The 22270-nt window shown below is 42.9% G+C and overlaps 1 protein-coding gene across 8 annotated transcripts in view; it reads left to right on the top strand.

Moving 5' to 3' along the window:
* Nucleotides 1-18389, top strand: part of MEF2A (myocyte enhancer factor 2A) — a 92742-nt gene extending 74353 nt beyond the window's left edge. For 3 of the 8 annotated variants that reach the window (XM_055002332.1, XM_055002330.1, XM_055002331.1), the window contains exons 7-11: nucleotides 1376-1566; nucleotides 3566-3610; nucleotides 7729-7855; nucleotides 11594-11720; nucleotides 12881-18389. In XM_055002332.1, coding sequence (XP_054858307.1) covers nucleotides 1376-1566; nucleotides 3566-3610; nucleotides 7729-7855; nucleotides 11594-11720; nucleotides 12881-13226 — 836 coding nt within the window. In that variant the 3' untranslated portion in view covers nucleotides 13227-18389. The remainder of the gene's footprint in view (nucleotides 1-1375; nucleotides 1567-3565; nucleotides 3611-7728; nucleotides 7856-11593; nucleotides 11721-12880) is intronic. The other 5 variants (XM_055002337.1, XM_055002336.1, XM_055002335.1 and 2 more) reach the window with 2 other exon arrangements.
* The last annotated feature ends 3881 nt before the right edge of the window (nucleotides 18390-22270 follow it).

Below are 22270 nucleotides of genomic sequence, written 5' to 3' on the forward strand. Positions count from 1 at the left end.
CTCTGGAAATCTTGTTGGCCTTCAAGGTGCTACTGAACTAAAATCTTTCTCCTCTCATAAGTGCCTCCTTGATTGTGTTCCAGCCAAGCGTGCCTATTTGCTCTTTGGGATGTAGACACAAAACAAATGTGTGTGTTGACTTTCCTTGGTAGGAAACATTGTTTTGACATTTTTCTGTATGTTCAGACTGTAACTCTCTACAAACCTACAGCCACATGTAGTCCAGCTGGGCCACGGCACCCCATATTCCCCAACCGCCTCGATGCTTCCTCGCTCCGAAGAGCCCCATTCACCAAAAGCAAAACATTGTTTTTAAGCAAAACCGTTACAGCTTTTCTGGTGGCTGGGCCCAGCGCACTGCGGTAACTGTGCAATAAACATTTGCCTCTGGGTTTTGTGGTCCTCTGTGTACACACAAGGGTCATCTCGCCTGAGCAGAAGCTTTCCCTGCGAGTACAGTTGGCTGCTGTCCAGCACACAGCTTAAACCATTGATGAGGCCTGTGGTGTTTCTCAAAAGGAAAGAGTAAATACGTTTTAGTTTGCCCACTGATATTCAATGGGCTGCTTCATGTTTGCAAGCTCTTCAGGAGTCACGTAGGCCAAGGTTCGGTGTTCTTGCTGTCAACAGGATCTGATGCCCCTCCTGGCAGGGTGAGAGTGGGAAAGGACCATGTGTCAGACAAGGGTGCCAAAGGATCTGCAAATACGATGCTGAAAGAACAGATGGCATGAGAACACCTTTTTGACTGTTGCAACTCCTCAGCCGCTGAGCTTGCTGTATCATGCCCTGAAGTGCTGCCATCTCTGCATATTGATTTTTTTTTCCAGGAAAAGACTCCTCCTGCCCACCCACCACCAGTTCCGCCTTATGGAATGTAGACACCCCCCCATTAGCCTTTCTTAGCAGCATCTTTTGAACTTCCTACCTTAAGGGAGCCCTCTCCATACCAATGCGCCTGCTGTAATGCTCCCCAACCTCTCTGAGTTGCAAAGAATTCTGGAAAGTATTTGGGGGCTTATGTTCCTGCAGAGTGCTAGCCAAGCCTGTTGGTTTTCGCTGAGAGATGATGAGGTCTGTATAATGCACGCCAGAGACACAAACGTTTGTGCTGCGGCGTGCTCTTCAGGGAACAAGCCATACTGCCGGGCAGACTTCCAGGAAGTTTGTTAATCGTGAATTGCCTTGTTCGAGAGTCCATCTCAAGTGTTCAGGCTTCTGTCCGTCTTAATACAGCTGTGTGGGTATAAGGTCCTATGTTTTTTTTAAAAGGCCCAAAGTTGTCAGGTGTGTGTATGTTCTCTGATGTAGTAAATGAGCATTGCTTTTTGTCTCAATATGTGCTCCTTTCTTTTTCCCCTTTCTTCTGCTACAGGAAATGGGTTTGTGAACTCGCGAGCTTCGCCAAGCCTGCTTGGCAGTGCCAGTGGTGGAAATAGTCTAAGCAAAGTGATGCCCACAAAATCTCCGCCTCCCCCTGGCGGGGGCAACCTTGGCATGAACAATCGCAAGCCAGACCTCCGTGTTGTCATCCCTCCCTCTGGCAAAGGCATGATGCCTCCCTTGGTAAGTTTTTAATTTTTTGGTTTGTGTGGTCTTAAAAGTGAGATCTGCTACGTTTTGCCCATCTGTGCCGATAGAGCAGTGACTCCAGATGCATTTTAGATGCCTGTAATAGAGGGTACCCGTTAACACGCAATCCACCAAAACTACCTTTCCTGCTTCGCTTATTATCTGTATAAGGTAATGTCTGGATTTGGGAATTCCTGCAGTTACTTGAATGTAGGCTGTCTCTTCCCCTGGATGTTCATTTTTTAAACCTCCTACCCTTGAAAAGGGCCATGCGCAAGGAAATCATAGAGTAATACCTCTGTCTCCAGCTCTCAGGATTATCAGTGGCAAAAAAAAAGTAGGTCTGGCTTTGGTAGGGATCATAGCAACAATCACAATTTTTTTTAAAAATCCCTGCGCTGTTGAAGAGATCTGGGTGAATTCTTTTGGCAGCAACCAACACATCCCATGACAGTAAATGTCTGTGTCAGTTGTGTCCTGTGTGAATTGTTCTAGGGTAGCCTTTCCTATTGCCTTTACTGAGGGCTGTGCACTATTTAACAACAGCCGGATTCTGCACCAGGAAAAGGTGAAATCTGTCTCTGGTATAAATTACACAAATTCACTATGTTGCGTACGTTTGAGTGTTTGAGCCTGCTTGTGGGGAGGGCAGGCTAAATATCGAATAAAATAAATAAATACTGTCATTCTAGTGCTACTAGAATTGTGCAGGGCACTGAACCTAAAAATAAACAAACCTCAATTTCTTCCTTAGGGTCTGAGGACTGTGCCCTGCAACCATCGAGTGTTTTAAGGGAGCATTCAGTCAACAAACAGCATTGTGATTTCATGGTTGTGTTGCTTTAATACAGCCAAAGAAGACTTCATGTGGCTGTTTAAAGTAATGCCTTCCTCACATGTACCTCTGGGTGACCTTGACCCTGGCATAGCATCCCTCTAGCTTCTTGAGATAGCATCCGGTATTGCCATACACTTTCAAGCCCTGTTTGTTTCATTTTTTTTGCCTCAATAAGGGCTAGAAACAGATTTTTTTGTGAAATCTGAGACTTCCAAGATGGAAGAGGCTTGAAGGCAAGCTTCCACCTTTGATCTATCTGGCTCTGCTAGTTGTCATGGCGGTGAACGGTGACTGCATTGCAGTCATGTCATTTGTCTATAGTTTTCTTTCTGTCCATGTAGAACAGGGGTCTGCCAGGCACATCTCTGAGCTTCCGTTCCCAAAGATGTCTAGAAGTTACTGCCTTCCCAAAGCAGCTGTAACAGAGCTACTGTTACTCCATCTAAATGATGATTTCTGTTATCAAGATCAGTTTTGCCTGTGATTGCAGTACGATAGCATGCCTTTTCTCTATAAAACAGTGTGTGGGGCAGAGAGGGGGGACAGAGAGAACCTTTTCCTCCCTCTCACAAAATACTAGAACTTGAGATTGTCTAATGAAGTTGAAGACCAGAATGAACAAAAGGAGTGATTGAAACGTAGAATTCACTGCTAGAGGATGGAGTGATGGCCGCAGGCACAGACAGCTTTAAAAGGGGATTAGATCCACAGGGACAGTCTATCAGTAGCCACCAGCCATTATGACTAAATGGTACCTCTGAATACCAGTGCCAGGAGACAACATCAGAGGAAGGCCTCTATGACCTGTTGTTGGCCCTTCATAGTAACTGGTTGGCCAGTATGTGAGATGGAATCTGAATTAAATGGACTACTAATCAGATCCAGTGGAGGTCTTCCTCTTACGTTCTCTTATGGACTCTGAAGCATTGATAGGCAATTTTGTGTGTGTGTGTGTGTGTGTGTGTGTCAGTCACAGACTGGCCAAAGCGTGTAAGCCTTCACTGTTGCTCATGATACTGCACTGTTGTTGAATTGCAGTGTGCTACTATGCTAAATATAGCAAACTCTTCAAGCACAAACATGACTCTTTCATTCTTGAGCACCGACCTATTCTTAGTAATTTTATTATTATTCCTCTTAACTTGCTGAGGACAGTCGGAGGAGGATGAATTGGAGTTGGTGAGTCTGGGTTCCTACTTGGTATGAGACATCAAAATCTGGAGAACCTTCATCTTAACTGTGTGGTTATAAACTAGACCAACGTTCCCTTCGCTGCAGGAAAACAAAAACAAACCGAACTTGGTTTATTGCAATCTTATATGTCAATCTGTAAAAAAATTAAGAATTGTCAGCTTAACAAAAGTAAAAATTCGTTGTGGACTGAAGCTTATAAGGGAACATTGGAGCGGGACCTTGAACAGTAACTGTCTGTGCAGAAAGGGGAATTTGGCATCTTGCTTGTAAAGTGCCTTATTGTCTCTCTAATATTGTAGTATTTTTAGAGAAGGGACTTCTCTTATGAAATTCCGCAAATTGTAAGACAGACTCTGTGCTGCTGCTTTCCTTCTTGGAGATTACATCATTCCGGGTGAGATCACCAATCTAGGGATGAAGTTAATTTCATGCTCTGAGAGAGAAGCAAACCACAAGGGGGTTCCCTGTTTACCAAAAGAAACACACAATTGCAAGATGCTTTCCCCCTCTTTTCCTCTATTAAGGAAAAAGTATATATTACGTGCCTTTGGTAATTTGGTGCCCTTCACCAAATATTTAATGCCACCTTGGCCTGTGGCAAATGCAAAGCACACTTGTTTTTAATCAGTGTAGCTTTTAAAACAATAGCGTGCACGTGCTTTTTCTTCCTCAGTAGCTGAAGTAGTAGTTGAATCATTTCAGAAAGAGCAACAGTGTGACCAGCTATGTTGAAAAGAAAATTTGATTTTTTTTTTAAAAAAAGAAGGGGTTATTTCAGTTTATTTCTAACACAGACCGGTTGCTGATCTGGGGCTCTCGTTGCATGAAAGCATGGGACTGCTGTGTTTAATTTAGCTTGGTGGATGCATATTTTGTGTCTGTGTCAAAAAAAGAGTAAAAATGTAAAATTTAGCTGTACAAGGTGCAGTGGAGGTCACCAACCAGCTCTTTCAGTACACACTTGCTAGTGATTATTAAAGCTCTATACTATGTTGCACCTGTGTTCAGCTTCCTAAGGGAAAAATATCTCTTCCCTAAGAAAATGAAAAAGGTATCCAAGTCACTGTTAGGCAAGTTACATCTGTATTGGCTTGTGATGTTTTGTAGCTAGGTTGATAGACTTTTAAATTTCAGAACAGAAATCCCTTAAGGTTATAAATAGAGATGGGCATGAACCGGGAAAATGCTGAACCATGCGGTTCATGGCGTTTCACGAACCACCACGAACTTGCCTCGGTTCGTGAACTGGTTCATTTGGTTTATGAAAATGTCACTTCCGGGACAGCAGAAGGTCTGCAGAATAGGGGTGTGCACTTCCAGTTTCCCCCTTTCAAACGCCAGCCACTTTTCAGCTGATGGGAGGGGGATTCCCCATCAGCTGAAAAAAGCTGCCAGCATTTGAAAGCTTTCAAATGCCCACCACTCTCCTTTTCCTGGGAGCTAAAGTGAGGTAAGGGTCATAAGACTGCTTCTCCGTTGGCTTCTTTCCTCCTGGGTATGCAAGCACGCTCTTATATATATTTTTTCAAAGCCAGGGACAATTCTTAATGTTGCTGCTTTTTCCCCGCTGGCTTTAAAAGCCAGGAAAGGTTTAAGGGGCTGCTATTCCCTTTCTTCTTTGGAGTATGCACATAATGCTCTTTTTTTTCAAAGGCAAGAAAGGGTTGTAACATTGTAACATAGTAACATTGTAGTAGCAGCATTTTAACCCTTTCCTGGCTTAGCTTTAAAAAAAATGAGAGTGGAAGAAGCACGAAAGTACATGTTTCCCCCCAGAACTCCATCACCAATTGCCTCTCCAGTAGGTAGAGGACCGCCCAGTCAGCAAATACAGGGTGGAGGGAGAATTCCAACTTGGAACGTTACTATGCTTGCTCAAAGTTTTTTTTAAAGAAGGGTGACGTGAATTGCAAAGCCCAGAAAGCCTGAAACTGCACCAAGGCTTCATGCAAAAAAGTGTTGCTGCTTTCAAACGCTGGCAGCTTTTTTCAGCTGATGGGGGATCCTCCACCCATCAGCTGAAAAGTGGAGGGGTGCACACCTCTACTGCAGAAACCCCATTCTCGTTTGCCTAGAAAACTGATTGATTGGTGCCAGGCTGTCTGCAGTAACGAACCAGCCTAAAGTTTGTCACAGTTTGTCAGAAATGGATTCTGACGAACTGCTGGTTCATGAACCACAAACCGGCCCGGTTCATGACGAACTTTGGTTCGTATTTCGGTTCGTGCCCATCTCTAGTTATAAATATACATCCTGTTTATATGAATTTATAGCTTGCCTTATCTAAAGAACTTGAGTCATATATCAGTCGTTCTTCTTTCATGTTCACAGCTGAATCATGAATTAGGTCATAATTACTCCCTTTATAGGTAGGAAACCGAAAGTGACACATTGGTCAATGTTTGATTAAGCTGTGATTTGAACCCAGCTCCCAATGTGATTTGAACTTTATTCCAATGCCCATATGAGCAGGTTATTCATGACATCGGGAGCATGGGCTTCTGTGTGAAAGGAGCAATTTTCCTAATAGGTAGTGGGGATTTTCAGATGAATGACTCAATCATTTTGCCTACTAGCTAAGACTCCCTCAAATGGTAAGACATTTGAGGGTCACATTTAAAAAATCTGCCTGTCGTGCAGTGCGGACCCATTGTTTCGTTGCTTGTGCGCAGTGGAAATGTACAGCAGCAAGCCAAGACGGGTGTCTCTGCTTTCTGTACGTGGCGGAAGAAACGCATCAATCCACTTCCTCATATTAAATCTTTAAACTTCCCAACATGCAATGTAATGAAATGTCTTGTAATTTCCATAGCCAGGGACAAAGAATGCTCGGTAGCTAGTGTGTTAACTTATGGGAGGAGATTGCCCTCTGGTGGTGTGACTTCCCCCTTTAAGGAAATGTGGATCTAGCTAAAAAACAAGTCCTTCTCCAAGCAACTAGGTCAGATGTTTGTCAGTGGAATAGAAGCTAACCAGACTAGGCTTAAGCTGGCTTGTTGTGGTCCTAACCACCCCCACCCCCCAAACATTTTCCCTCATCCCACCCCACGTTTTTATTACTCACAGGCTGTCACTTGTTCAGCAGATTTTCTGTCCTGTTTCATAAGTGAATAGAGTGCGGGAGGAGACTGAAGTTGGGAAAACTGGGAGAGGGAATCTACGTGCTCTAGGCCTTGCAAGCACAGACAACGGTTTGTCTTCTTTCCCTTCCGCCTAAGGAAGAGAATGCAGGGCAGTCCAGCATCTCTTACATTTTCATATTTCCAGGAGTTGGGCTGGCTTCAAAGCTAGTGTACATAATGCTGAATTTCGAGTTCACACACTTGCATTTTCTCAGCGGTGTCGTGTCTTTAAAACTCATTGATCACTTTAGCAAATTTTTTTTAAAAAAATCCCTCCCTAACAGATCCTGCTGTTATCTTGCAATGGTATTGAGTTGTCTTCTCTAGAATCTTCAGTCTTTGAGTCGCCTTTCGTGGGAGAGGCTCTTGAGATGCATACTCCTTTGTTCGGACAGTTGAGTTAATTTAAAAAATGCATACAAAACACGATATATGTGTTAGTACTCTTGAATTTGCGCCTCTTGTGCTCACAGAAGCCTTCTGAAGGCAGGTGACTGTTCCCGTTTTGCAGAACAGTCCAGTGGGGCTCAGTGCCGCTTGCCGAAGGGCAGGCACCGTATTCTTTTCTCGACAGAATCCAGCACTTCAGTCTGGAACAGCAGTAGTCCCCACATGGGCTTAAATTTTTCTCCTTCCAGTGTGTGGACATGCTTCCTATAAATTCTGTAGGAAAATCCATAGGCAAGAATAAAGTAAATCCAAACTCTGTGTTTATTTTAGCGATGGTTTTGCTGTTGTTAGCAGCCTGAATAGCCCAGCTTTGCCCAGGCTCATTAGAGCTTGGGAGCTAAGCAGGTTTAGCCCCAGTCAGAACTTGGACAGGAGACAACCAGGGCTTCTGTGCAGAGGAAGGCAATGGCAAACCACTTCTGCTCATCCTTTGCCTGGAGTGCCCTGTGGATGGGGTTGCCATAAATCAGTTGAGACTTGATGGCACAGTCTTTTTCTTCTTCTCTGTTGTTGTTTGCATCTTATATCGATTTTGTATGTGCACCGTTTTAGAACACTCAGCGATTAAGCAGTTCACAGTCGACGCAGCCTCTTGCTACACCAGTAGTGTCGGTGACAACGCCAAGCTTGCCCCCGCAGGGATTGGTTTATTCCGCCATGCCAACAGCATACAATACTGGTAAGCATGTACATCTCCCCCCTCGCCTCTGTTTATTTGCAGAAGCCATTGAGAGAATTCCAACCCTTTTAACTCGGCCCTCTCCCAGTGCGCTAGCATTCTATATGTGTGGTAGCATTCGGCATGAACCTTGCCTGTTGTCTGAAGCACGTTACAGAATTGCACATCCTCATTCTGTGTAACGTGCTGAGTGGCGCTTCAGCGATCCTACAGGGAAGCTGTCTCTTGCCGACTCTGGTGGTTGTAGGTGTCATTCCTGTGTGACACCTACAACAGCTGTTACATTCCTGTATTTTTATTGGAGCATTGGCTTAGCCCCTGAACCTAATCTCAGTATTACAGCCTGTTTTAGATTGAGGAATCACAATGAAATTGAGAGCTCACCGTTGGTTTGTTTTTAGAAAAGCAACAAATCTGCTTCTTCCAAAACACATGCAAGATATAGGGCCTCAGACAGTGTAGTGGCATCTGTGAATAATGGACGAGTACAGTAGTCTGTGCCCTGGCCTGGATAGCCCAGGCGAGCCTGAACGTGTCAGATCTCAGAAGCTAAGCAGGGTCGGCCTTGGTTAGTAATTGGATGGGCGTCCTCCCACAAAGACCAGGGTTGCAGAGGCAGGCAATGGCAAACCACCTCTGATAGTTTCTTGCCGTGAAAAGCCCACCAGGGGTCGCCATAAGTCAGTTATATGACTTCAGGGCACTCTCCACCACCACACAGTAGTCTTGCACTGTAATGGGCTCCTGCAAATCTCTCATCAGTGCTGATGCAGTATCAGACTTCTGTGGCATTGTGGTTGTATCCTGCCCCTGACATAGCACTATACTGAGTGAAGTCTAAAGCCTTCCTCCAACTTAAGTGGCTCTTCAGTTGGTGGAAGGCTGCTTGGAAGATGGTTGGTTCCACTAGAATCTAAGCATCTATTTGCTGGTGTAGCAAATTATAGGAATGGCCTTCCAGATGGTACTTTAAGAGGTTTTAAATGATCCTATGTAGGGATCTACTAAACCCCTGTTTGCCACTACTCTTATATTACTGAAGTTTTTTCAAGATACCTTGTTTTCCTAGACAGTTTTGGCTAGGTTGGCATTCAGATTTAAGATTAAAAAAAAAAAAGCCAACGACCCGAAATGTATATTGTAGCTCTTGCCAGAATACTTTAAAAAAAAAATCCCTTTCATTCCTCAGTGGCTAGGTCATAAAACTGAGAGCGGCATTATAGAGTGATGAATTGCCGAAAAGCATTTGCAGCTCTTTTTCTTCCTCCTTCCAGATCCAAAAGAAAAACACAAGTGTTAATGATGGACTGAAATAACTCCCTATGTGTGAATCAATAGTGATAACTATCTAAGCACTCTGTCCTGGATTTCAAAATCTAATCTCCAGTCAGGGGCTTGAAAAGCGTGCCCTTCCACAAAAGCACAGGGAAACAGTTTTCATTTGTGTTTAAACTTTTGCAGACTTTTACAGGATGTAAAATGAAAGGAGGGTTTGAAAAGACGGTGAATACCATTCGGTCCTTTTTCTTATATTGCTTATAAGGACCTCCTATAAGCGCCCTCCAAAGTTATCTTTTTCCCCCGGGAGAGCACCTGCAATTCACTTGGTGTATTTGAATTGCAAAAGTGCAATACAATACATTCAATAAATACAATAAATATATCAATAAATATATCAGTAAATATTGCTATGCAAAATCAATTCATGTCTGTCTGTCCAATGAATTTCAAAAGTTCTGAAATGTTTTGTAATCACAGAGAGCACCAGGAAGTAAGGGGGATGGAATTCTGACTCGCTGGTCTCCACTAAGTGAATATAATAATAATAAACAATAACAATAATAAATTTCAAATCATTGTTGTAGACCACTACAATATTATTGTAGACCACTAGAGATATTGCCCAAGAAGAAGACGTGGTACGAAACGGGAATTGGAGAATCGTGCCTGCACCATCCCGTCGGCAATTCTGCCTCTTGGCATTATATTCACCTAGTGGAGACGAGCGAGTCAGAATTCCATCCCCCTTACTTCCTGGTGCTCTCTGTGATTACAAAACATTTCAGAACTTTTGAAATTCATTGGACAGACAGACATGAATTGATTTTGCATAGCAATATTTCCTCATATATTTATTGAATGTATTGTGTTGCACTTTTGCACTTTAACACATTCTAAATATATTAATTGAAGAGTTTTTGACTGCACTTCATATCCCTGCTGTTCTTTAGTCTACCTTGGTTAACAGGGATATCCCCTAGTGTTTTTCCTTTGGTATTTGAATTGCAACAAGAACTCTTGTACCTCTTGAAAGGTGCTCTTCTGCCTTCATTTGTGTGTGAGTCAGTTTTTATCATCTCTGACTTGCCAGTCTAGCAAATGTTTCTTCCCCTTTTTTGTTTTCATCCTAGAAGGCATCAGGCTGATGCATTTCCTTGAGCAAAAAGTGGGGGGGGGGAAGGTTTCATCAAAATATATTATTATGACACGGATGATTGGAATTAGAACGGCAGCATGCCTCAGAAACCAAGAACAGGTCATAAATCCACACATTGTTTAAAAGAAAAAAAATCACTCTCTTTAGTGGCTTTCATCACTTGAGGGGGAATCACATTGTTCGGAAGACACAAGGGCACTTTTCTCTTTTGGAAGAGGGGGTGGTGATTTCTGCTGCCCCCCCCCCCCAGTGCACACCCCCACCTTGCCCCCTGTGCTATTCCTGAGGTCTTCTGAGCCCCAGGATCAACATTTCAGGGGCCTTGGTGGGCTCCAGTGGGAGGGGGAGGAAGAAAAGTTCCTGCTCTGTAAGCAGACCTTGTTGTATACCAGCCACTATGTTTAGGACAGCTTGCTGTCTGTGCTGTGTTAGATTCTTTCAGGGCAGCTGTTGCTGTTTCTCACAGCATTAAAGTGAATTTGCCACTCCAACTCCGTTTGCTCCAGTTACATCCCTGTTTTGCTGCCAGTGAACTTAGCAGAGTTTTGCTCTTTAGACTGCAGGGTTGTGGCAAGTTCTCAGTTTTCTACAAGTATCTATATATCATCCATTTTATCTAAAGGGGATTGTCTGGAACATATGTGAACAACAGACTTCTGAAACTCCAATTCTCTTTGAAGGCCTTAGCAGCAAAGATGAATTTTACAAATCATTTATTTTATTTAAAAAAATGCTGCCTTTACACCCAGCCTAGGGCCCCCAAGGTGGCAAACAATAACAATCATTAGACAAGCTTTGAAATACAAAGTATAAAACCAATTAAAAATAACAATTAAAACACATTAAAGTTAAACAAAATGCATACACAAAAAACACCTACACAAGAAGGCAAGTCAGTGAGGGAATACCCTTCGCCTGCCAGAAGAAGACAATGACTGAGGGAGACAGGCACATCTCCCTGTGATGGGAATTCCTTAAATTTTGGTGCCCTTTCTTGTCTAGCCTCAGGTGGTGGGGGCGCCCAAAGAAGAGCCACCAGAGAATTGAATTGGAGGCACGTGTGAGTCATATTTACACACAAAAACTAGACTTTGTTGTTGGGATAAGCACAATCCAATGATTTTGAAAGGAGTGTCAGAACCATTGCACCATAAGGACGTCTGGGCAGATTCCCTTGGAGGGCTTGATCCTGGAGCAGTTCTGTCCATGATCGGCCTCTGTCTGTTGGAGTGAAAATCTTATAACTGTGTGATGAATATAGTATAAAATACCTTCTCTCTCCCCCCCCCCCCCAATTTCAGATTACTCCTTGACTAGCGCAGACCTGTCGGCCCTGCAGGGATTTAACTCCCCGGGAATGCTGTCATTAGGACAAGTATCTGCCTGGCAACAGCATCATCTAGGACAGGCGGCCCTCAGCTCTCTTGTGTAAGTAGGCATGCAGGAAAAAAAAACCTTGGAGGATTGGCAGTCTTCACCGTGTTACACCCAGCTGGGCACACCCTCTTAGCCAATGGGCCGTGTTTGGGCTTGACCCTTTTTTGTTGGGCAGAGCGTTCTGTTTAGCTCTCGGTGGATTGATAGATGTGGGTGGCTTCCTCACCGAGGTGTTTGATATATTAATTGAAGGTTTCTAAGCAGTTTTTGTGGAGGGGAGGGGGAGAGAACTTCGTAGAGGAGCATTGTGCTCTTATATATCCAACTCCTTGTCTTGCTCACCTGCAATTCCTGGAATCTTTCTTGCTTTCTTTGAATAAACATGCAAGGAGAAATGCAGCTGAGCCACTTGTGCAGTCAAGGAGAAGTTGCTGGGGGACAGCGCAGCGTGATGCGCAGTTTTGCTTGGAAAGGGCCTCTGCCCCTTTGCTCTCCACAGATCTGAGCAGCCTCCCTGGCTGAGCTAGAGGGGTAGCAAGCAGTCGTGGTTTGAAGAGCTGTATACAGTTGAAGATTGTTTCTTCTCCACGTTGGAGAACAAGGCTATATTTGGGTTGTACGAACTTGCGTCCTCCCTATCTCAATAACAGTCTAAGCAAGGGGCCTGGGGAATGAGTGGCACAACGGGTCTGTGTTGTATTTATGCTAGTGTTGCTCCTGATGGCTGGATAAAATGGGTTTTATAGGACTAGGACCACACAGCTGATTCTGCAGTAGCCAAAGCACCCAGCGGCGAGTTGCTTCCAGTTCTGCCTGTATTCTAGGTTGTGTGAGTGATTTTCCTGCCCTTTTCCTTACCACTGAATGACAGGAGCTGCATGTGCAACAATATCACCCTTGTTGGGTTGGCAGGGTATCTTAGGTGGTCTTGTGACCTAACAAATCACAGTGTTGTGGGTGTGTAGCAGCCGTCCTTTGGGGCAAGCAGGAGCGTGTTTGGTTGTGCGAGTGCCATAGTGTTGGTGCTCAGTCACGATCCACTAGCATTCTTTGTATCTTTGCCTGGCATCTTGTTCTATATTTGTCTTCTTAAACTTCAAATCTTAGTTTCCTCTTTTGTCAGGGTTGAAGGGTTCTTTCGTTCTGGCCATATAATACTATACACTGACTGTTCTTCCTCCTTTCCCTTCTCTCGCTTTCGATTTTATTAGGGCCGGAGGCCAGTTATCTCAGGGTTCCAGTTTATCCATTAACACCAACCAAAACATCAACATCAAATCTGAACCAATTTCGCCTCCCCGAGACCGCGTGACTCCATCCACGTTCCCGCAGCAGCCGCAGCAGCAGCAACAACAGCCACAGCCGCCGTCACGGCAGGAAATGGGCCGTTCCCCCATTGACAGTCTCAGTAGCTCCAGCAGTTCGTATGACGGCAGTGATCGGGAGGACCCGAGGAGTGACTTCCATTCCCCCGTCGGTCTGGGAAGACCCCCAAATTCAGAAGACAGAGAGAGCCCGACAGTAAAGCGCATGAGAATGGACGCCTGGGTGACATAAGCTCCCCATTCTCTTCTCCGTTTCTACCTTTGAGTTCTCCCAACGAACAGTCCTGACATATCTAAATTTATAAATAGGACACGAAAGAATATTTATATGTATATACATACATGCATATATATATATATATCTTTGTATACTTATATATGTGTGAGTGTGTGTAGCAAAGACGGAAAAAAACAAAAATCAGCAGGCACTTAATACAAACTCCTTGTGTAGCTGCAGAGGCCCTGTGGTTCTACAAGAAATACATATATATATATCACTAGCAGAAGAATCTGCATAGGTATTGGTCTTGTCTGGCTTTTACCTGGGACTCGTTCCTTGAGAATAACGTAACCTGTTTTGCAAAAGAAACATTGTACCCATATTTAATCCTACAAAATTAGAGGGCAGAACCGCGAGGGACTCGCCTGTTGTAGTGTTCCGGTGTGTTTTTTTTCAAATGCTGTACGGTTCCCTGTAGTACGCTTTGTAGCAAGCAGAGTAGTAGGAAAAGAAAGCAATACTGTACATAGAATGACCTTTATATTACCCAATCTAGCATGGGTCTCTTTTGCAGAGAGTGCACGGAGAAGGGCTGGCGTTAGTTCAAAACAAAACACCCGTTTTTGCACATGCAAAAAAAATGTACTGGGAGTCAACAATGATTTTTTTTTAAATGATGAAAGACAAAGAACTCGCATGGAATATTCAGAAGATATTAGCCTAGGAGATAAACCATAAAGAAAATTTTAATATATTAAGTTATAATTGGAACACGTTGAAAAAGTTTCCTTTTTTATGTTCCTCCTACCTTTTTTTAAAGAAATGTAGAAAACCAATTTTAGCTCATGTATATTTTTTATTAAAGAAAACCATACCCTCCTTGAAGACTATATAGAAAGTTATATACTGTACTTTTTGAACACATTCTGCTATGAATTATTTATATAAGCCAAAGCTGTATGGGGTTGCTTTTTTGTAGAGTATAGTTCTAATTTTTTTTTTACTTTTTTTGTTTGTTTCAGGAGAGGAAGGAAAAAAAAACTTGCAGGCAGAAGCTTGGGGAAAAATAAGCCATGAATACTTATTATTCTATATGTAAATTAAAAGTTGAGCCAAACTTCGTGTATATAGCATCTTAAATATATTATCACCTTTTGGTGTAAGTACCTATCTATGTATTGTATGTTCACCAGATTAAAAAGTATATTTTTGTGGATTGACGCCAACTTGAAAAAAAAAAGGCGAGGTCCTTATTAAGTAGAGTATTCACTGTTTAATATTTACTATTTTGTTCCATATACTGTACTTCTTTTGGATTTTAAGTAATATTATCCAGATTTTTTTCAGAGGGTGTTTTAAAAAGGGGTTGTCCCCTCCCTCACCGGTGGTGAATGTGTGCTGTTAAATTGTACTCTTTTTTGTGCTGTATGGTAAAGCTTCATTATACATTTTATAAATATATATATACATATATGTGTATATATACATATATAAATATATGTATATAGATAGCAAAGTGATACCCACCCCCTTGTCTTGACACACACACAGAAATCTGGTGTTGAGTTCCTCCAGCATAAATAGAAAAAAGTGTTGTAATATGTTCTTTTAAGGCATTATATTAAAAATTGCCTCTTGGGGGAGGGAAGAAAGCGATCCTCTGGCTCACATTGAAGTAATGGAAATATGCATCAGAGAAGCAGAAAGGGAATTTTTGGAAGTGGTGTGTGGGTTTTGTGGGCAAATCATATTTAAGAAAAGTTTTGATTCTCAGTACCATTAAGAGATTATCCTCTCCCCGCCCCCCAATAGTGGGACAGGTCTGATCCTGCAACCGCTACTCTTAAGTAGGTTTGAACGCTATACTTGTAGAAGCCACAAAACTGGAGGACTCTATAACCATCTGCATATACTTTTAATATGTATGTCTAATAAGTTCATGTTAAAGATTTTTTCGTACATACAACACAGGTGCTTTCCAAAGCTTTAATACCTGAAGTGGCCTGACACCTCCATTTAATGTTGGAGCAATATAGTCAACAGGTTAATTGATACAGCCCTGAGACAAGTCTCAAATAGCTAAACCTTGCAAAATTGTTGAAATCTGTATTGGAACCTGGATTGCGCTTATCCCAGGGAGGGGGCACTCTTCAAATTGAGAGCGATCCCCATGCAAATATACTTACTTAGAAGCACCTTTCCTGGAAATCATAGCTTCCTTGTGTGGGATATACACATGGCCACTGTAGCGCCCTGTTCAAGTTAATCAGTCTGTGTACAACCTGCTTGTTCAAGTGCATATCTGTTTGTAAGAAAGAGCCAATGTGCGTCCACTTTACAAATGAAACGGGGGACCAGTACCTGGATAAGGGTTTAAGTGCATGTGTTGAATGTAACATGAGTCGGTGTGCACATGAAGAAAAACCAAGTGTACTCTGTACATGGATTATATGCACATTCACTATAATTTATGAATAGGGCTTGTGATCTGCTTGAATGTGGCGGGTTATTCACAAAGGCCACCACGTTTGAGCTTCCCCTTTGAGGGACCAAGAACTTAACTCTGTTCTCTTTATCAGAAGAGTTTAGAGTTTCCTCAGAATGAGAGATCAGTTGTGTTTTCCCATCCCAAGTCCTGTGATTTTGTTGACAGAGGTATGACTTGTTTTTCTGCAGCAACTGGGTTTAAAGAGAACCTAATTTTTTCCCCTGCAGAATCTCTAACTCTTGAAACTGAGTGGTGTTAAAGCGGATGGAAAGATTTGGAAGTTCAGATGAAGGAGAATGGGATCTCCTTCCATGTCCCTGTAGGTGTGTGACTATTTTAAAATTAGATATTCAGCCGTCTTTTAATGTCAAGGCCAGTCCCTGTATTGCTCATCCCACCTTCCCACCTTACGTGAAAATGGTATATGATGGTGTTTTTTTAAAAAAAATAATTGGCTGAGGTTTTTCAACTAAAAAAAAATGCTGTAAACGTAAAAGTTTTGCGATGTATTTTTTTCTTTATAATTCCTCAACGGTTCAAGGAACTGAGAATAGGCACACCTGTTTCTATCTTGCTGATGTCGAGCAGTAGAACATCCTGGGGCTTATCCTCCCCTCCTCCAAAACCGACCCACCACTTCATGAATCCCTCTGATGCTTCAAAATGATGTCATTTCTCTGTTGTTCTTTATGCACCCGCGTGAGCTTTTCGCTGTACGTTGGAATGGGAGTTCTTCATTTTCACATTTACTGTCTCATTTCTTGTGTGCCTTAAGGAGATGGCTCTGCTGACTGTATCTCAATAAGTCTTTATTCCTATGCAGGTTTTGTTAGGAGTGACATCGCCCTTTAAAAAAAAACACAAGACCAAACATTTAACCTGAAGGCTTGTGCTCGCTTGTGTTTGAATCAAGCCAGCTCAATATTCAGAAGTTCTCAGACTGTTTACTTTCAGCCCGTCTCCCTGTTCCAAGATCTGGCCCTGTTCATTGTCTCCTATGGAAAAACTTCACATCATGGGAATACAAAAAGAGATTGTAAAAAACACTAATAAATGTAATTCTATCCGGCATTCTAGGAAACCTTTACACCTTGATCCGGTAGAAAAGCAACTTTGCAATGGCGTTCAGGGTTGCTCGTGCTGGTATCGCCACAGCTGCACCCTTCATTTTGGAAAGCAGGCGAGTCAGTGTTTCTCCGCTGCCTGTTTGCGACCCTTTCATACCAAATATTAGCATTTGCACCCAGGTAAAGCAGACTAAATGTCCTTTTGAGGGGTGGTATATCAGTGGCATCAGGAGAACAGTTCACTTCTAGCAATGCATCTTCTGAGCCCAGGTCTGCACTGAGTGACAGAAGTTTGCACAATAACTTTGGTAACAGCACCCGTTGAGGGTATTTGCAACACATCTAGGGCAGAATCCAAAGAATTGTCTACCGCCCTCCCCCCTGCCCCTTGCCTGGCAGGTTTCAGGGTTTCTTTCTTCAATGATAGCCCCTTCTCACACGACAAACCACTTTTGGAATGGAGAAGCAGCAATAGTCACAGGAGGTGAGGGGCAACTGTTTGAAGAAATTGAACGGTCCTCTAGGGGCAGGCATGCCCGATCCTTTGGCATACCTCAAGTAGATCTTTGGCTCCCAGCCTTGGGGTCCCCATGTTTTAGTAACATAATTGAAGCTGAACAATCAGGGAGCAGATGGTCTACAGCCTCTGGGTCAGTATCATCTTGGGAAGACGGGAAGCTTCATGCTTGCAAGTGCTCCCATGTGAAATCCGGCTAGCACATGAGGAGGAAGAGAAGCTTTGTGCTGTGTTGCAGCCAACTGTGTTTTAAGAAGCCACAACCTCCCCTCTCTTCCCTAATGGCTGAGATGCTAATTGCCTGTCAGGGAGCTATGCTACTTCATAGAATGAAGCTGTTCGAAAGTGTGTATTTTTTTTAAACCCGCTCCCCCCAAAACCTTTTGACAACTTAAAAAAAAAAATCAATGGTGTAAATTAAATCGATAGCATGTAAGGTTGCAGTCAGATCTTTTGCAAATAAGAGTTGCTGGCATTGATTCAATTGTTGCTTATTTTAACGTGAGAAATGCTGACTTGCTGTGAATAGCGGGTTTTCTTTTCTTAAAGGAAGAGTAACGTCGGGAATGCTTTAGCCTTTAATTGTAAAGGACACTAATGCATTGGATGTGTATACTGTGCGCGCACAAGAAATATATAGTAAATAAGGAACGTAATGACTCCTGCCAGATCAGCCATGGGAAGAAGTTTGAAATTTAGAATGTGAAAGACTTAAAACTTCTTATTAAATACTTTCCTCACTTTGCTGTGCGAGAAGAAACACTGCTTTGCTATATTTAAAAAAAAAAAGAAAAGCTTTTTTAAATATATATATATATGTATTTGGTAAATGTTTGTAGTCAACAGTTCACAGACGAAGCTGTTCGCGGTTGAAGCCGTCTGGCAGCACAAGCTGGACTTTGTTGCCATCTTTGAGACGAATCTTTAAGAAAAAAAAATATTAAGTTAATCTCCCCCCCTGAATGTGGTGGCTTTTTTTCTTCATTATACAATAAATATTCTAGTGAACTTTTTATCAAATGGTTAAGAAAATGCTAGAAGTTGTTGTAAAATATTTGTATCTTGTATTCACTAAAGTAAAAAAATACTGGCTTTTAACTGTGTACATCAGACTCTCTCATGTTTAGAAAGTGACGCTTTTCTTGATGTTGTGTCTGTCACTTTTCTGCATTTCCCACTCCCTAAACCAAGATAGTTTTGTCCTGTAAATATCTATGGGCCAGTACGAGCAAAGGAGGTACTCGCAAGTATTTTAAATCCTACCCTACTTTATGAGTTCTGGGCAGGTTAATAACAGGATAGGAAGTCTGTGGCAGCTGGGTGAGTGAAGCGATAATGTTCGACCTTTTCAGAGCTAAGGCTTAGTTCATTGCAACAGGCCTCATTTCTAATGTTTTGAGTACATGCAGGGCTTTTTTTAAGGGGGAACGGAGTTCCGGAACCTCTTGAAAATGGTCACATGGCTGGTGCCCCCCCCCCCGATCTCCAGACAGAGGGCAATCTGGAGGGCAATCTAAACTCTCCTCTGTCGAGATCAGGGGGCGGGGCCACCAGCCATGTGACCATTTTCTCCGAGGGCAACCCACTGAGTTCCACCACCTCTTTCCCCAGAAAAAAAGCCCTGAGTACATGTGACCATCTTTCCCCTGGCTTTACCTAGGCTGAGGTGCAAAAGCAGATGGTATCATGTGGTAGTTAATACGGAAGAGGGAATCTTGGCAGGTTTGGTTTTGTAGGGTACAGAAGCCTAATGCCCGAGAATTCTTCCTGTAATCGCTGTTTAGGAGTAGGCATCTCTTCCTTTGCATCTGGCCACCCCATTTCTCTTACTGCCAACACAAACTTGCAGAAGATATACAGATCGATGCACTAATAGGCCTGCTCCATACATTGAGTGGTCTAAGCCAATAATCTTCTGTTTTGAACTTGGGCGAACCACTTTTACCAGTGCTGGAGGCTGTGTTGGGAAGGCCTTGGTGTCTACATCCTGTTGGTTGGCTTATCAGGGCACGTGGTTGGCCACTGTGTGGAACAGGATGCTGGGCCAAATGGTGATCTCTGTTCTGAATCCAGTAGGGCTCTCCTTAATGCTTGCCCTCAGCTTGCAACAAGGAATCTGTTTGATTTTTGTTTTGTTTACTGCCGTCTTCCCTTATCTATCTGTTGAAGACCAACGCACAAAGTAAGCCCGACAATAGCGGTGGTTCTGTTCTGGTAATAACATGTCGAGTGTCTTGCTTTTTTCTAGAGGAGTTAGCTGTGTTAGTCTGTAGCCGCAAAATAGTAAAGAGTCCAGTAGCACCTTTAAGACTAACCAACTTTATTGTAGCACAAGTTTTTGAGAGCCACAGCATTCTTTGTCACATGCATGGAGGGTATGAAGAAATTGGCCAGAGGTGTATAGGTGGTGAAGGCACGGGGCTGGGGGAGAGGGTGCAGGGAGTGAGGGTCATGTAAATGTCCATCTGCTCTGTACGTTGGACAAACCAGCCAACCTATGTGCAAAAGAATAAATGGAGACAAATCTGACATTAAAAATGGCAATATCCAGAAACCAGTGGGAGAACATTTCAATTGACCAGGACATTCCATCAAGAACTTAACGGTCACCATAGTTCAACAGAAACTTTTCAAAAACAAAATCCCATGGTAAACTGCTGAACTGGAATTCATATGTAAATTTGACTCAGTCAGACTTGGATTGAATAGAGACTCGGAATGGTTATCTCATTACCAAAAGTAACTGCCTTCAGGCATTCCATTCAGATTCAGCTATGGAGGGGAGGGGTCACACCCAGCCTGGATTGTGCATTCCACCTATTTCATGACTTCTTGTAACTTATTTACATGACCCTCACATCCTGCACCCTCTCCCCCCTCCCCTCATCTCTGGCCAGTTTCTTCATACCCCACCTGCATCTGACAAAGAGAGCTGTGGCTCTCGAAAGCTTATGCTACAATAAAGTTGGTTAGTCTTAAAAGTGATACTGGACTCTTTACTATTTTGCTCTTTTCTGTTTAACAGTGAACACACACAGCTACCTTTTTCTGAGTCAGGACCTTGGTCTACCAAGATCAGTTTTGTTGTCTAGAGCCAGTTTGGTGTAGTGGTTAAGAGCGCGGGACTCTAATCCGGAGAACCAGGTTTAATTCCCCTCTCCACTTGAAGCCAGCTGGGTGACCTTGGGTCAGTCACAGCTTCTCAGAGCTCTCTCAGCCCCACCCACCTCACAGGGTGTTTGTTGTTGTGGGGATAATAACATACTTTGTAAACTGCAGAAGGGTGGTATATACATCAAATATTATACTCAAGACTGGCAGCAGCTCCCCAGGGTCTCCGGTGGAGATTTTTCACTTCTCTGACTACCTGGTTCTTTTAACGGGAGATGCCGGGGATCTGCAACGTATAAAGCTCTACCACCGAGCCACAGCCCTTCCCTGGTGCACCTGGTAGCTCATGCAGCTACAGTCCACTATTTACTTATGATGTTGAATGCCTTGTTAATAAGAACTTATTTTGTGTATCTGGTTTAGCCTTGAACGTTTCCACGCAGTTGACGGCAGATGTTTTTTCCTGGCCTAGTTTTTAGACTCTGAAAAGTATGTGGGTTTCTTTGGACTGAATCATCCCGTTTAGAAAAGCCGATTCTCTCGCATTTAGCTGTGTGTTAGCTTCACTTCCTGGCAGCGGCGGCCATCTGGATTATTGGTGGGTCTTGAAAATTCATCGAGTTCCTCAGGCTAAAAATATTCAGAGTGTAGCTACAGATGCTTAAAAAATCAATTCACTGTTATCCCCCCTTCACTATTAGCTCCTGGAATTGCTTGTGTGTTCGCGTCTTTCCCCTCTAAAATCTAGTTCTTGTGCGAACGTGTGCTAGCTGAGAAAGCACCACTTTATCAACTTAAAAGATCTGTAACCTTGTGTATACAAAGGGAGCCGAGGAGAGCTGGCAAGAGAGCTATTTATTTCCCCCACAAAAATACAAATATTTTGTATTTTTACATTCAGCTTTGTTTTTTTTAAAAAAGCACTACGGTTAAAGCTGGCATAAAATCAGTTTCAACCAACCGGCTGTAGCATATGTGTCCTTGAAAGACCTGGGGTTTTAAAATTTTTTTGGCATAGTTATAATGGTAGATGATCTGGAAAAGGAAGAAGGCAAAGGAAGAGGGGGGCTCAGGAAGTTTTGTGTGTTGCTTTCTCAATCCATTTTTTTCTCCCCAAATTTTCACTCTTACTGTTCAGGGCATTCTACAAGCTGTGCCCCCCTTCCACACACCAACTTTTTCTTCATGGAAGCAATGAATGCTTAAAGAAGAACTTTAGGATGACAAGCTATACACTGAATTTTGCGTTCCCTAGCCCCTACCTAGCTTCACCCCCAAATCTCCAGGAAACTGCCAACCCAGAGTGATCAACCCTAGGTCAAGTTGGGAAATGGAAATGTCTTGTTAAGCAAAAGGGCTTCTCCACAGCATATCATTAAGCCCTGTGAATCCTACTGTGCCGACACATTGGTAAATATTTCTTTTGTATTTCTTAGAGAAACTTTTAAAGTTTACCTGTGAACTCTGTAGTAAAAAAATATGCGCTAAGAAAAGCTGAATTCTGTAATCAGTATAAAATGCAATTCGGCTTCTTCCAGGCTTCTGGGAGACTCATTGTACAGGGCACAGAAGCCCTGGACACTAGACGTCTTTGCTTGTTTCAGAGGCTTTACCAGAAGCTTTCCAAATAGCCTGAAGCCTAAAATTTGAAACCGCCAAGGTCTACAAATGTAGATGAAAGCCAAGATTCTCAAGAAGTTCGTTTCTGCACTTCTTTCCCCACCAGGAATCATGATTTACATGAGATATGCCTTGGACATATCTCAACATGTTTATAGCAGGCCTGGAGAAAAATCTAATAAAACTGTTGCCTGTCCTAAGGTTCTCTGTAATCATACTGTGCTATCTTTGTCAGAGGTTTCTTCATGCTACA

This window comes from Eublepharis macularius, chromosome 18 (genome assembly GCF_028583425.1).
Source record: "Eublepharis macularius isolate TG4126 chromosome 18, MPM_Emac_v1.0, whole genome shotgun sequence".
Lineage (NCBI taxonomy): Eukaryota > Metazoa > Chordata > Lepidosauria > Squamata > Eublepharidae > Eublepharis > Eublepharis macularius.